The sequence below is a fragment of the Meles meles genome, unplaced genomic scaffold, assembly GCF_922984935.1.
Source record: "Meles meles unplaced genomic scaffold, mMelMel3.1 paternal haplotype, whole genome shotgun sequence".
Classification (NCBI taxonomy): domain Eukaryota; kingdom Metazoa; phylum Chordata; class Mammalia; order Carnivora; family Mustelidae; genus Meles; species Meles meles.
In genome coordinates, this window is record NW_025721110.1 from 185,471 (window position 1) to 201,339 (window position 15,869).

Sequence of the window (15,869 nt, forward strand, 5' to 3'; positions counted from 1 at the left end):
TGCGTGTGTGTGCGTGCGTGGGCGTGTGTGCGTGCGTGGGCATGGGCGTTCTTCAGGATGTTCTACATATACCATGTCATCGGCAAAGAGGGATAGCTTTACCTTTTCCTCTCCAATTTGGGTGCTTTTTATTTCTTTTCCTTGCCTCCTGCTCTAACTAGGACTTCCAGCACAATGCTGGGTAGAAGTGATGAAGAAGTGGGGACCTTGTCTAGTCCCTGATATTTGGAGGAAAATTTGTAATCCTTCGTCACTGAGTTTAATGTCAAGTGTAGGTTTTCATAAGTGCCCTTCATCCCGTTACAGAAGTTCCCTTCTGTTCCAAGTCTGCTACGTGCTCTTGTCATGAAAGGGTGTTGAATGGGGTCAAGTGCTTTTCTGCATCTATTGAGATCATCATGTCAGGTGTTTCCCTCATCACACTGGTTAGTCTCTGTATGTCAAAGATGCATCCCTGCACTCCTGGGATAAATCCCGCCTGATCACCGTGTCTAACCCTTAACGTGCCGTTGGAGCCGGTGTGCTGGTATCTCGTTCAGGACACCTACTGTGTACTCAGCACGGGCGTTGGTCTGTAGTTATCTTTCTGGGGGCATCACTCCTGTCCTTGGTATTAGGATAATGGCAGCATCACAGGATTTGTTAGGAGATGTTTCTCTTCTTCTACTTTTCGCAAGAGTTTGAGTAAGGGGCACTTGCGGGGCTCGCCAGTTCAGCGTTCCAGTCTTCGTTTCAGCTCAGGTCATGATCTCAGGGTCATGAGATCAAGCCCCACATCAGGCTCCTCAATCAGCGTGGCGTCTGCTTGGGATTCTCTCTCTCTCCCTCTGCCCGCCCCCCTCTAAAAATAAAAAAAGTTTGAACAGGATTTATGCTAATTCTTCTTTAAGACCATTTTCTGAATTTGATAAAATATACATAGCAACGAGCTTACAGATTTAATGACTCTGAAGTTCATAGCTGAGGGGCACCGTCCCCACTACCTGTCCCCAGAACTCTTCCGTCTTCCCCGACGAAACCCTGCCCCCACGAAACACTAATCCCCATCCCCTCCCCCAGTCCCCGGTGCCTGCCATCGTACTCTCCGTCTCTACGAGCTTCCCTGCTCTAGGGACTTCAGACAGCTGAAACCGTGCCGTTACTTCTCCTTTGGCCGCTGGTTTCTTTCTCTTGGCGTCATGACTTCACGGGCCATCCATACTGCAGCATGGGTCAGAACGGCCTCTCTTCCTAAGGTCGGATGGTACTCCCTTGTGTGTCCATGTCACAACCGGTCACTCGCTGGTGGCACGTTGGTTGTTTCTGCCTCCAGGCCATTGTGGATGACGCCGCTGCAAACGTGCGCGCACAAATACCGGCGTGAGGCCCCTCCCTCAGCTCTGGCATGTGCCCGGAGTGCAGCTGCTGGATCAGACCGCCACTCCGTCGTTCCCTCATCGAGGAGCTGCCCTGCTGACTTCCACAGCCGCCGCACCACCTGCCGCCGCTGGCCGTGGACGAGGGCGTCTCTGCAGCGCGCCAGCAGACTGCAGGGGCCACTTTCTTCCTCGTTTGCTCTCATGCCCGTGTTTCATCTCCTGTCACGCTGGTCCCCACCCTTCTCTAGGCACTGTCACCTCCAGCCACCTCCCTGGTCACTCTTCAGCCTTTCCTGGTCAGAAGCCAGAGCAAGGTTTGGAAACGTCACCCAGACTGGGTCATGGCCCTGCTCCAAGTCTCCCAGGGGTGTCTACTGGCCTGGACCAAAATCCACGCCCCAGGACCCAATCCACTGAGCTCCACACCGCCCCAGGCACGCCGGCTGCAGCGCTGCTTCTCTGTAACTCACCACCGTGGCAGAGGCTACAGGCTAAAGGACAGGGGTCCTGTGGAAACTTAAAACTCTTTCTGAGAAGGAAAGGCCCACAGGAGCTCATCACAGAGTGGGTCCTTTTACAGGTCATCGTCTCCAGAGACACAGGACCATCAACAGAGAATCAGCTTGCAATGAGACATGAATCAGCCTCAGGGATCTGTGAGAGACGTCGGGGTTCCTGGGATGGACTGAGACAGGTGGACACATGGGCACAGTGACCAGGACTTACCAGGAAGGAACAAAGGAAGATGAAGGAGACGAAGTAAAAGTAGGCAAAGTCGCTCCCACACTCACTGGCGTTGGCGTGCTCATCGCAGGCCTGATTGCTGAGACAAGACAGCATGATCTCATGCCAGGCCTCCCCCGTGGCACTCCTAAGAAGAAGGGCAGAGCCGTGAGGCCCACGAAGGAAGGGCCAGGCCAGCCGGAGAAGGGCTCCCAGAGGAGCGGGCGCCGGTGCACACCCTCACTGGGCTCAGAACCCTCTGGCATTAGGTTTGCAAACTGACCATGAACTCAGAAAGAACTACTCACTGAACGTAAGGCAGTGCACCAGAAGCCGGCACCGTGGTGAGAGCCCCTCCATGGGCCGCTGGGCCCCTCGAAGCCAACACAGACTTTCTTGGCCTGCCCGACAGCAGGTGCCATCCCAGCCTTCCTTGATTCAACAAGTGGGGGACTCCACCCCTCCAGTTTCTCCGGCCAAACAGGTCGTAGTCATCCCTGCCTCCACTCTTTCTCACCACCCCTGTTCATCAGCTCATCTGTTCCAAAGGACATCCAGACTCTAACCCTCTCACCACCCTGGGTTAGGCCGCCATCACCTTCCCTGGGCTCTGCAACAGCTTCCAAGGGGCTTTTCCTGCTCCCACCCGCCAACACCCAAGTGGGTCCAACAAACACAGGTAACATCAAGTCACTTCTCTCAACACCCCCCAACTCACTGCAAATCCAAAATGCACACAACTGCCCGCAACTCTGTGCGGCCTGCAGCCCATCCTCTCTCAGTGGTCTCTGCTCAGCCCACTCCAGCCGCACCAGCGTCTGCTGCTTCCGGAACACACCAAGAAGAGCCCCACCACCCTGAGCGGCCACCATGGAGGACCCTTCCTCATGGACTTTTGTCCCCGATCTGCAGTCAGAACGAGGGCCGGAGGTCCAGCAGACATGCAGATAGACCAGAGGCCTGGGTGCCCCCCACCTGGTGTGCCCGTGTGGCCAGCTCCGGGCACAAGCGAGCCCACTGGCCATCACCAGTGGCTAGGAGTAGGGGGCTTTTCCTGCAGGGCAGCTGTCCTGTGCCAGGCCTGACCGACATGGGCATCCCCTGTGACTCAGAGATCAGGGAGGAAAAGAGATCTTTGAGAACAAACTCTTCCAGCTGTGGCTGGTTTCATAGGCCTGCCTCAACTCCTGGAGCCTGAGGCAGGACATTGACAGATGAAGAGACGAAACGAACATAACAGGCAAAGTCCGGAGAGACGATGTCATCTGGAGAAAGTGTCGGCCTCTGACTGAAAGAACGAGTCGGCCAACTCTCTCCGGGCAGCCTAGCAAGGCAGACCGGCCTGCTCTCCCTCCATGGAAAGAACCTCACGGGCCCTGCCTGGGACTAACTGTGTGGGACACCCCGAGCTCAGGCCTTCCAAGCATTTGCATAAAGAAACGCACACGTGGGAACCTCAAGAATGAGCCCCGGGTGGCACCTTGTGTCAGCCCCTTCCTCCCCACGTCCCTCCAAAGGGCTCCTTTCTTCCCTCCAAGGATCACGGTGGTGGGCTTGCCTTACTGAAGGAGACTCTGGAGGCAGGGAGACACATTCACCCCTCCCTCCAGCCCCCACACTGGGAGGGTCGACAGCCCCCAGTCTGCAGAGAGCGTGCCCCGTCTCAGGACAATAGGCGCCCCCAGGCCTCCCGAGCACGTCTTCACCTGGAGGCACCTGAGCCAGGACCAAGCCGCTCTGCCGCTGGACTTGGGGCGGAAAGCCTAGGGAACTGCAGTCCTGTGAGCCCCGGGGGCAGCCGGAGGCACACTCGCACCAGCAGGTCTGGCCAGCTGAGTCCCTTGGGTCCCTCAGTAGCGCACACGGCATCGGCAGCAGCCCCGCCGCCCAGCGTCCCTCGTCCCACAGACCCTGCAGTCCACAAGGTGAGCAGAGGAAGGCGTACAGCCAGCACACCGAAGATGATCCTGCTGGACACCTTCTGTCCTCCCAGACCCTTGGCCGCAGCCTCACTAAGCCCTTCTGGCCACCACCGGGGACCTGAGCCGAGGTGGTCAAGGCCAGCCTCACAGCTGGGGCTCTCAGGTGGACCTCCCTCGGGGGCTTGCGTTCCGTCTGCCCCGAGGCCCAGGAACCCTTAGGGAAGGATGCCAAGGAGAGCAGAGAAGAAGCTGGGAAGGCCCACTGAGGGGAGGCCTGCCCGAGTGGGTCGGCACACCCCGTCCCTCCGGAACGGAGGAGCCCCCAAGCCTGTGCCGACCCCGACCAACACACCTGAACAGCAGCATCAGGGCCTGCAGAAACGTCCGGAAGTTGTTGTGCCGGTGGATGCTGCTGTCATCATCCAGCGTGATATTTCCAAAAACCTGAAAGGAGAAAGAAGGCTGCAGGCTGGTGCTGTTGGGACCCCCGGAGCTGTGGCCAGGCAGAGGAGGGCATGTGCCCGTGAGAACCCACAAGGCCCAGGACACAGCTCTTAGCCACCTCCACTGCGGCCGGGGCTGGAGGGGCCCGTGCTTCCAGCCAAATGCGTCTCTGCTCCCCCAGCTCCATGTGTCTGCAGACACGAGTCCGCACACTCAGAAAAAACGCGGCCGGAGCTCAGCGTGCGTGGGCCGCTCCGCTCGGAAGACGGATGATGCCCTGGAAAGTTCACTCTTTCATCAGTGACACTGAGGCGGGAATTACTGTGATAATAGCTAGGAGATCAACTTGAAAGTTTCTTTTCAAGTGTCTGTGCAAATACCAGAATGGGCTTTTTATCCACTTTAATTGATTTCTTTTTGGGGTTAGGAATGCAAACAAGTCAGTAACCGTACTTGGCTTAAAATCTGTAACCTGGCTGAAAAACTTAGGAACTATCACATCTTCACCAAAAACAAAGCTCAGTGACCCTTAGGGTCTTATACATCCACAAAAAAAAAGCACAGAAATACATTTTAAAGAGCATCAGATATCAGCAAATTTTAAAGCAAGAGAAGCTTTTCACTCCCTGAAACAGAGTTTAAAAATCAGTTTGCACCTAACCTTTGAGACAGTGGCTTCTCCCACTATAACTTAACACTGGGATCCAACTCCCACCCTACTGTTGAAAAGTGGCCCGATGCCAAAGATTTAAATCTGGAACCCGGCTTCGTGTCTCTTAAATGTTTTTCCAAATAGCTGACAAAGGGTTTTGGGGAAGTGAAGGTGATCTAAATCCTCCCAGCTGGACCTGCCAGTACAGTGATCCGATTCGACCCTGCCGACTTTTTCTGCTGGAACACACAATCTCCTGTAAAGCGTCGGGCCAGTTCTCTGGACTGAGAGAAGGACCAGCTGGCGCTCAGCACCAGGCACACGTGCCTCAAAGCTCCACCGGCACGGGGGCCCAGCACCCAGTCCAATGAGCCCACCGACACCCTGACAGCCCCGTGAGGTTTTACTCAGGAGCACGGCAGAGCACGGTATGACAGACGGGGGGACTACACCTCACTAGAGGACTCTGGAGACAGGCCCAGACTCGGGGTGCCCAACCTCAGTGTCCTCATCAATAGAACAGCCTTTCTGAGAGTTAAGTTCACAAGGTCCTGAGAACGATGTCTGCCTCATAGCAAAGCTCCCCGAGTGTCACTCTGTCACGGTCGCCACGCGGGGACCGGACCAGCACCCGCCGCTCCCAGTGCCGTCAGTGCGCCCACCTGCATGCCGATGATGGCGTAGATGAAGAAGAGCATGGCGACGAGCAGACACACGTGGGGCAGGGCCTGTGGAGACACACGTAGGGCAGGGCCTGTGGAGACACACGGAGGACACGCCAGCTCCAGGGGGCTGCCCCGCTGCCTGGCTCGTACCTCGTCTGCGGAGGGGATGGTGGCTGCATCTCTGGGGCCGCTTGGACCTCAGCGGCCGCAGAGCCACCCCACTGACCGCAAAGCCCCTCCACCAAGAGGCGGCCTCGCTTCCTTCATCCCTGAGCAGTTGTGCGTCCCGCCGCAGGGTCAGTGAGCACGACTGAGGCGCTGTCTGGGCAACTTCGGAGGTCTGTAAACCACAACAGGGCAACAGGGGCCAAGGGGCTTCCAGGCGGAGGGCCGCTCCGGGGGTCAGGGTGCCGGGCCGGGCCTCACCTTGAAGGACTGCACGAAGGTCCACAGCAGAACGCGGATGGTGTAGCCTTGGCGCAGCAGCTTGATGAGCCGGGCGGCCCGAAACAGGCGCAGGAAGCTGAGGTTGATGAAATTGTTCTGCGGGGGAGACAGGCTGTTCTCAAGCCGGCGGCGATCAGCCTCCCGCCACGGCAGACCTCCCACCCGCCTCTCCCAGACCTGCCCCGAAGGAAAGTGGATCCAAAGAGACACCAAACAGAAAGTCACTGCTCTACAGTAGAGAAGCAGCAATCGGCCACCAGAAAACCTTCCGAAAGTGAAGCTTGTCATTGCCAATCACCTCTCATGCAGCAAATCAACGGAAACTTCTGCTCTAGGCTCCCCTGCACCCGACAGGGACGGAGAGAGACGAACTCCCAGAAGCAGCTCCTTGCTGCCCAGAGGAGCCAGGAGACCACCTGTGGATGGGCCTCCAACGTGGACCGCCCCTTGCGAGACACAGCCAAGCCGTCCAAGCGCCGGGCAGGGCTGCTTCTCCACGGAGAGCCTCTGAGGGGCCCTTCCCTTCTCCGCATGGCTAGCAAAGCCCCTGCCTGCCTGGGACCCGGCAGAGGGGCCGACCTTTCCCCCAGAGCTGCTCATGGTGCCTGCCGACAAGTCACCGTGGGAAGGGTAAGTGTGGGCGATCCCACTGCCCACACCACGGAAGCCACTCAGGAAATCCACGAATGCTCCCAGCGGCAGAGATCCCGGGATGTCAAGCATGGCTCCCTCATCCGAGGGGCAGTGAGCCTTCCACCCCGGCCCAGGGGCACCTTGAATTATCAGCCCATCCCTTTCAGGAAGCACGGCTCTGGGCAGATGACGTAGGGGGGCTTGTGGCCCTGGGCAGCTTCCCGGCCTCTGTCTGCTTAGAGACCAGGTGCCTGCACGACAGCCGCTCCCTGACCCCTGGGTGTCTAACACACACAAGCAGCTCAGGCTTAGACACAGCGTATCGCCGGATTCAGTGGTCCGACGGAGACAGAAGAGAACACGACATGTTCAATGAGAGCGGCAGCGGGAGAGCACGTGCAGGGGCCGGGGGAGGCGGGGAGAGCTGGCTGCCCCCCTCCAGGGCTGCCCAGCTGGTCCTGGCTGGGACGAAGCGTTCAGTGGACAGGCAGGTCTCACTCCTACTTCTGAGGACGGAGGCCCCCACCCAGCCTTGTCTGCCCCTTTGCTTCCCACCGGGTGGGGGGTGCTGGGGACTGGAGTCTGTCTGCTGGCGGCAGAGGTGGGAGCCAGGAGGGAGGAGGCTGGTGCTCACAAGGAGGTGCGGACTAGGGTCTGGATCAGCAAAAGGCAGAAGTGGGCCGTGGGGTGGGACCCTGGAGGGCGAACGGGCTTGCCTACCGCTCCCTCAGCTGCTGGGAAAGGGACACCCAGTGCGGGACACACCCAACCCGCCCTGCGGGCCCCAGGCTTGCAGGGGAGCCAGTCGGCTCCGGAGCACGGCACAGCCGTGGAAGGGTGACCTCATTACAGCGCTGGGAGATCCTCCGCGTGAGGCAGTAAAGCCGAGGAAGGCGAACGAGCCGCCAAGTGCCTCCTCCGAGGTCCCCACATGGACCGCACCCGCCCACTTGCGTCTGGAGGGCCCAAGACTGTCACAACACAGTCAGCGTCTGCCCAGCCCAAAGGACTTTGCTCAGGCCACGGGCACCGAGAGATTCTGGGGGAAACAGAGGCTCTGGGTGAGAAAGAAGGGACGGAGGACAAGGCAGGGGAGGGCACTGGTCGTGTGCACCGTCAGTGCACCGACGCGGAGCTCACACGTCCCCACCTACTTTTTCTGAGACTCAAGCTCTCACCCCTCCCCCCAGACGTCTTTTCTCAGGGCTCCAGGGGGCACTCGGGAGGGGGTGGGGGGGCGCAGACACACAGCTTGAGAGAGCCATGAGGACGGATGGTGACAGCAGCCACAGATACTCCAAGCACGGGTACCCCGGGGCCGCAGCAGGGCGGGAGCTGCCCGGCACCAGCATGCGAGCAAGCATGCGGGAGAACGGGGGGCGGGGCAGCAAGCACACGGCAGCCTCCCCACGGCCACCCGTAGTCACCTCTGGCCTCAGCCAGCCCCTCGGTGGTGGAAAGGAAGGGCCTGCCCCATCCTCCCAGAGTCCATGGTTCCTGTCACACCAGAGAGCCCCAAGCACCTTCTTTCAAAGCCAGGCCCTTCCTGACTGCCACCTGCCTCGGCACTGGGAAGGTCTAGGCACCCCAAAGAGGCATTATCGTGATCCACAATGTGGCGCATGGTTCACCCTGAGGGTACCCTTGTCCCCAGCTCCTCTGAGCCCCTGGCTTCCTCACCCACAAGATGTGGACATTAGGACGCTGTGCCCAGATGCTGGGGAATCAGAGATTTGAGGGATTTAAAGGCACGCCAGGCATCGTGACCCACCCCCCCACAAAGAGGGGCCCCAGGCCCCAACAGGCATTCCCTGCGCCCCGTGCACATCTATTGGGTGCCACACTCCACACTGGCAGCAAGTGAGCGACAGACTGCTCTCCTGCTTGGCTTCTTCCTGGCGGGACCATGAGGAGAAACAGACCCCAATGTGCTCAGCGTGTCATGTGACTGTGTGCTCTGAAGAGGGAGGGCACAGGGGCGGGGGCTCTTCCCAAGGGCATAGGGAACGGCCATGGAGGGGCCCGAGCGACTCGAATATTTCTGCATCAAATGGCATCTTCTCAAAACCTCAAGATCTCCTCCACTTGTGAAATACCTGATCGTTAATGTTCACTTTCTGTAACAGGATCTCAAGACCTGCTACTTTATATGAACTTCCAGTCACAGCCTCAGTTTCGTCAGCTCCTGGTGTCTTTGCTCTCCCGTCAGATACTCCTGAAGGCCTGGGGGAAGGCCCAGTTCACGCCACCGCAGCCCGCACGAGCCCACGGAGCAAGCGTGCACGAGCCGGCCAGGGAAGGCTGGACGCAGGAGCCAGGTGCTCTGTCTCTGGGGACAGACCCTCTTCCCGCTCCATCAGGCCTTACACGACCCCTTCTGAATCACGGAGACACAATCTCCGATCCCCTCCAGCCCCGAGGCCCAGAGCGGATTCCCCCTGGAAGGGCAAGTCCAGGAAGAACACTATAGGAGGCATCGCCAGAGGCCACTGGGAGAACCACCTTGCATGTGGGTTCGATGGGGACAGAGCAGAAGGGAGATGGTACCAGAGAAACCATGGACTCCACAGGAGCAGGTCAAACCTCATGCCCTACAACATCCCTCCAATTCTGAACCCAGTCCCAACAGGAAGAACTGGCTGGGCACTGACCCACTCGGCTCAGAAGACCAAGGCCAGTTCCTGAATCAAACAGTCCCCGGAAGGGCCCTCGGAAGCCCCACTGGACCCCAGATGCTGAGGAGAAGAGACCAGAGGGGATGGGGACTGCCAGACTCTGGCCACACGCCTCAGGAAGCAGTGGTGAGGCCTCACAGGGGAGGGAACAGGAGCAGAGCAAGCAAAGCAAGGAGTTGTAAGAACTGTTTAAAGTCATGAAGCCAACCGTTTCCTATATGTGACGTTTTCATGGATGGGTGTTTGCGTGTTATTTACAAATTGGGATGTTTGAGCAGCAGGTGCACAACATACAGACGGAGACATGGTTTTCGCATCGTATGTCGGTTGGGTGGCGTGAGTCAGCAGGCAGTTTACGGTGAATCAAGAACAAAAACCGAAAACAAAAGAGAAAATGAGTCACCAACAGAAGCAAAAACTCGAACTTCGAATACCTCACTGGAAGATTTTAGGGTTTTAGTGAACTTCGCACATTTTGCTGAAAATGCACCAGCTCAAATATTTCGGAAATCTGGAGGCTATGCAGACAGGGTGGCGCTCGTTTGCATTCCTGTTTGTAACGCAGACCCAAAGACGACTCACAGACACGTGTGTTTTTATTTCCAGGCGAAGAAATCAATGTCAGTTTTATGCTTCCCTGGGGATGCTGTCTGGACACGACCCTGGTGAAGGCTATTGCTCTGTTTGGATTAAGTGGGAGGTGGGAACTGACACTCATATTTTTGCCTCAGGAAAAAAAGTACGTTCACGAAGTAACACACGGAGTGACTACACATGAACAAAAATAAAGACGCCACTAATCCACACGCCGGCTCCCTTTCATCTTTTCCGCTCTGGGCAGAACAGGGTGAAGGACGGGAGCGCCAGTGGCCAGAGCCAGCGGAGCTTCCGAGCCGAGCGGCACCTCCGTCCTCCCGCCGGCCCTGCTGGGCATCGGGGGCTGACGGCCGCCACCACGGAGGGCTTATTTGAAGGGAGATCCCATCAAACCACAAGCCACCCAGGCCTCGCGTGTCCAAGAGCTGAGGGACAGACCCTGGGCCTCCTGCTTAGAGAAGGTCTCTGCCTTGTGTGCGGGCCTCTCTGGAGCCAGAGGTCTCCCCAGAAGACATTTCGGCATCGTGCGCTCTGCATGCCTGGCAACGCTCACCCTTGATACCCGCTCGTCATTCTGCCCGCTCTGAGAGGACACACGCCCACGAAGGAACCCAGAGCTGTGTCCTTGCAGATCGGAGCTTGGTGTCTGGGTCCCTCTACCCGGGGAACAAAGACTCTGCTGTGTCCCAGGACGAGGCCCGGAGGGATCAGCCGCCAGCTTGCTCCTCCCAGCCACCACACTGGTACAAACTGTTCCTGGATGAGAAGCGCCTGGGCAATGCCACAATGCCAATGGCTGGGTGACAAACATCCGTGGTTTCTGCATGAAAGTGGCAGCTCAGAACTTTTCCCCACAGTATTTGGATTAAGTTTTTAAAACCATGACACATACCACATACACAAAAGAACATGTATAAATACACGTATAGATGCACGTTTTAAAGAAAAGGAATGAAATGTGATCTATCCGTCACCCCGCTTAAAGAAATCAGAATGTCACCAAGACTTCCGAAGCCCTTCTTGTCTCCCTTTGTCCTTGCTAGACATAGTAGTTACCTGTAACTCTTGTTAACAATTCCTTTTCTTTACTGCCTTACCTCAAACTCTGAAAACACGCTATACTTGGCTTCTCTTAACCTGTGACGGGACGCTACTGCACGCAGCCTTCTCAGACTTGGGCAGACTTGCTGACGGTGAGCAAACTGCTTCTCAGCGGCTTCCCTCCTGATGCAGACACCACCCTCCCGTGCGTGGGGCGCAGCACTCTGTTCATGGGGGGTCACGACCGGGGCATTCGGGGCTGCCATGAACTGTGTAGCCACGAACTCTGTATGAGAGGGTCTCCGGGTCACCTGCCCAGACACCCCCTGGCACGAGACCTAAGAGGGAATCCCCGAGCAGCAGGCGTGCCTACACCTGGCTTTCTGGGGGTTGCCACACTTTCCCCAGCAGGAGCGTGGAGGGTCTGGCTGACACACTTGCTAAGCGCCGGCATGGCTGGAATTCCTGTCTGACAAACCGGAGGGTGTGAAAGGGCGTCTCAATGTCATTTCACTTTACGTTTCCTTAATTACAAATAAGGTTCATTGGTCATTTCTGTTTCTTAGTCTTTTAGCAAAATGCCCAGTTACACCTTCAGCTCCTTTTTCCATTTGGTTGCTTCTGTTTTTCTTTTTTTTTTTTCATTTTATTTATTTTTTCAGTGTAACATTATTCATTCTTTTTGCACAACACCCAGTGCTCCATGCAAAACGTGCCCTCCCCATTACCCACCACCTGTTTCCCCAACCTCCCACCCCTGACCCTTCAAAACCCTCAGGTTGCCCCAACCTCCCACCCCTGACCCTTCAAAACCCTCAGGTTGTTTTTCAGAGTCCATAGTCTCTTATGGTTCGCCCCCCCTCCCCAATGTCCATAGCCCGCTCCCCCTCTCCCAATCCCACCTCCCCCCAGCAACCCCCAGTTTATTTGTGAGATTAAGAGTCATTTATGGTTTGTCTCCCTCCCAATCCCATCTTGTTTCATTTATTCTTCTCCTATCCCCCTAACCCCCCATGTTGCTTCTCCATGTCCTCATATCAGGGAGATCATATGACAGTTGTCTTTCTCCGATTGACTTATTTCACTAAGCATGATACGCTCTAGTTCCATCCACGTCGTCACAAATGGCATGATTTCATTTCTTTTGATGGCTGCATAGTATTCCATTGTGTATATATACCACGTCTTCTTTATCCATTCATCTGTTGATGGACATCTAGGTTCTTTCCATAGTCTGGCTATTGTAGACATTGCTGCTATAAACATTCGGGTACACGTGCCCCTTCGGATCACTATGTTTGTATCTTTAGGGTAAATACCCAGTAGTGCAATTGCTGGGTCATAGGGTAGTTCTATTTTCAACATTTTGAGGCACCTCCATGCTGTTTTCCAGAGTGGTTGCACCAGGTTGCATTCCCACCAACAGTGGAGGAGGGTTCCCCTTTCTCCACATCCTCTCCAGCATCTGTCATTTCCTGACTTGTTAATTTTAGCCATTCTGACTGGTGTGAGGTGATATCTCATTGTGGTTTTGATTTGTATTTCCCTGATGCCGAGTGACGTGGAGCACTTTTTCATGTGTCTGTTGGCCATCTGGATGTCTTCTTTGCAGAAATGTCTGTTCATGTCCTCTGCCCATTTCTTGATTGGATTGTTTGTTCTTTGGGTGTTGAGTTTGCTAAGTTCCTTATAGATTTTGGATACTAGCCCTTTATCTGATATGTCGTTTGCAAATATCTTCTCCCATTCTGTCAGTTGTCTTTTGGTTTTATTAACTGTTTCCTTTGCTGTGCAAAAGCTTTTGATCTTGATGAAATCCCAATAGTTCATTTTGGCCCTTGCTTCCCTTGCCTTTGCCGTTGTTCCTAGGAAGATGTTGCTACGGCTGAGGTCGAAGAGGTTGCTGCCTGCATTCTTCTCAAGGATTTTGATGGATTCCTTTCTCACATTGAGGTCCTTCATCCATTTGGAGTCTATTTTTGTGTGTGGTGTAAGGAAGTGGTCCAATTTCATTTTTCTGCATGTGGCTGTCCAATGTTCCCAGCACCATTTATTGAAGAGGCTGTCTTTTTTCCATTGGACATTCTTTCCTGCTTTGTCGAAGATGAGTTGACCATAGAGTTGAGGGTTGATTTCTGGGCTCTCTATTCTGTTCCACTGATCTATGTGTCTGTTTTTGTGCCAGTACCATGCTGTCTTGATGATGACAGCTTTGTAATAGAGCTTGAAGTCCGGAATTGTGATGCCACCAACTTTGGCTTTGTTCTTCAATATTCCTTTGGCTATTCGAGGTCTTTTCTGGTTCCATATAAATTTTAGCATTATTTGTTCCATTTCTTTGAAAAAAATGGATGGTATTTTGATAGGGATTGCATTAAATGTGTAGATTGCTTTAGGTAGCATAGACATTTTTACAATATTTATTCTTCCAATCCAGGAGCATGGGACATTTTTCCATTTCTTTGTGTCTTCCTCAATTTCTTTCATGAGTACTTTATAATTTTCTGTGTATAGATTCTTAGTCTCTTTGGTTAGGTTTATTCCTAGGTATCTTATAGTTTTGGGTACAATTGTAAATGGGATTGACTCCTTAATTTCTCTTTCTTCAGTCTTGTTGTTGGTGTACAGAAATGCAACTGATTTCTGTGCATTGATTTTATATCCTGACACTTTACTGAATTCCTGGACAAGTTCTAGCAGTTTTGGAGTGGAGTCTTTTGGGTTTTCCACATATAGTATCATATCATCTGCGAAGAGTGATAGTTTGACTTCTTCTTTACCAATTTGGATGCCTTTAATTTCTTTTTGTTGTCTTATTGCTGAGGCTAGGACTTCTAGTACTATGTTGAATAGCAGTGGTGATAATGGACATCCCTGCCGTGTTCCTGACCTTAACGGAAAAGCTTTCAGTTTTTCTCCATTGAGAATGATATTTGCGGTGGGTTTTTCATAGATGGCTTTGATAATATTGAGGTATGTGCCCTCTATCCCCACACTTTGAAGAGTTTTGATCAGGAAGGGATGCTGTACTTTGTCAAATGTTTTTTCAGCATCTATTGAGAGTATCATATGGTTCTTGTTCTTTCTTTTATTAATGTGTTCTATCACATTGATTGATTTGCGGATGTTGAACCAACCCTGCAGCCCTGGAATAAATCCCACTTGATCGTGGTGAATAATCCTTTTAATGTACTGTTGAATCCTATTGGCTAGTATTTTGGCGAGAATTTTTACGTCTGTGTTCATCAAGGATATTGGTCTGTAGTTCTCTTTTTTGGTGGGATCCTTGTCTGGTTTTGGGATCAAGGTGATGCTGGCCTCATAAAATGAGTTTGGAAGTTTTCCTTCCATTTCTATTTTTTGGAACAGTTTCAAGAGAATAGGAATTAGTTCTTCTTTAAATGTTTGGTAGAATTCCCCTGGGAAGCCGTCTGGCCCTGGGCTTTTGTTTGTTTGGAGATTTTTGATGACTGTTTCAATCTCCTTACTGATTATGGGCCTGTTCAGGTTTTCTATTTCTTCCTGGTTCAGTTGTGGTAGTTTATATGTCTCTAGGAATGCATCCATTTCTTCCAGATTGTCCAATTTGTTGGCGTAGAGTTGCTCATAGTATGTTCTTATAATTGTCTGTATTTCTTTGGTGTTAGTTGTGATCTCTCCTCTTTCATTCATGATTTTATTGATTTGGGTCCTTTCTCTTTTCTTTTTGATGAGTCTGGCCAGGGGTTTATCAATCCTATTGATTCTTTCAAAGAACCAGCTCCTAGTTTCATTGATTTTTTCTATTGTTTTTTTTTGGTTTCTATTTCATTGATTTCTGCTCTGATCTTTATGATTTCTCTTCTTCTGCTGGGCTTAGGGTTTCTTTCTTGTTCTTTCTCCAGCTCCTTTACGCGTAGGGTTAGGTTGTGTACTTGAGACCTTTCTTGTTTCTTGAGAAAGGCTTGTACCGCTATATATTTTCCTCTCAGGACTGCCTTTGCTGTGTCCCACAGATTTTGAACTGTTGTGTTTTCATTATCATTTGTTTCCATGAATTTTTTCAATTCTTCTTTAATTTCCTGGTTAACCCATTCATTCTTTAGAAGGATGCTGTTTAGTCTCCATGTATTTGGGTTCTTTCCAGGTTTCCTCTTCTGATTGAGTTCTAGCTTCAGAGCATTCTGGCCTGAAAATATGCAGGGAATAATCCTAATCTTTTGATACCGGTTGAGACCTGATTTGTGACCCAGGATGTGATCTATTCTGGAGAAGGTTCCATGTGCACTAGAGAAGAATGTGTATTCTGTTGCTTTGGGAGGAAATGTTCTGAATATATCTGTGATGTCCATCTGGTCCAGTGTGTCATTTAAGGCCTTTATTTCCTTGTTGATCTTTTGCTTGGATGATCTGTCCATTTCAGTGAGGGGAGTGTTAAAGTCCCCTACTATTATTGTATTATTATTGATGTGTTTCTTTGATTTTGTTATTAATTGGTTGATATAGTTGGCTGCTCCCATGTTAGGGGCATAGATATTTAAAATGGTTAGATCTTCTTGTTGGACAGACCCTTTGAGTAGGATATAGTGTCCTTCCTCATCTCTTATTATAGTCTTTGGCTTAAAATCTAATTGATCTGATAGAAGGATTGACACCCCAGCTTTCTTCTGATGCCCATTAGCATGGTAAATTGTTTTCCACCCCCTCACTTTCAATCTGGAGGTGTCTTCGCG

At 52.9% G+C, this 15,869-nt stretch overlaps 1 protein-coding gene across 1 annotated transcript in view; it reads right to left on the minus strand.

Annotated features, from left to right (window-relative positions):
- LOC123935977 (voltage-dependent N-type calcium channel subunit alpha-1B-like) overlaps positions 1–15,869 on the minus strand; it is a 122,353-nt gene that overhangs the window by 24,442 nt on the left and 82,042 nt on the right. Inside the window, 4 exon segments of the mRNA XM_045996803.1 lie at positions 2,085–2,229; positions 4,356–4,447; positions 5,762–5,827; positions 6,191–6,307. Coding sequence (XP_045852759.1) covers positions 2,085–2,229; positions 4,356–4,447; positions 5,762–5,827; positions 6,191–6,307 — 420 coding nt within the window.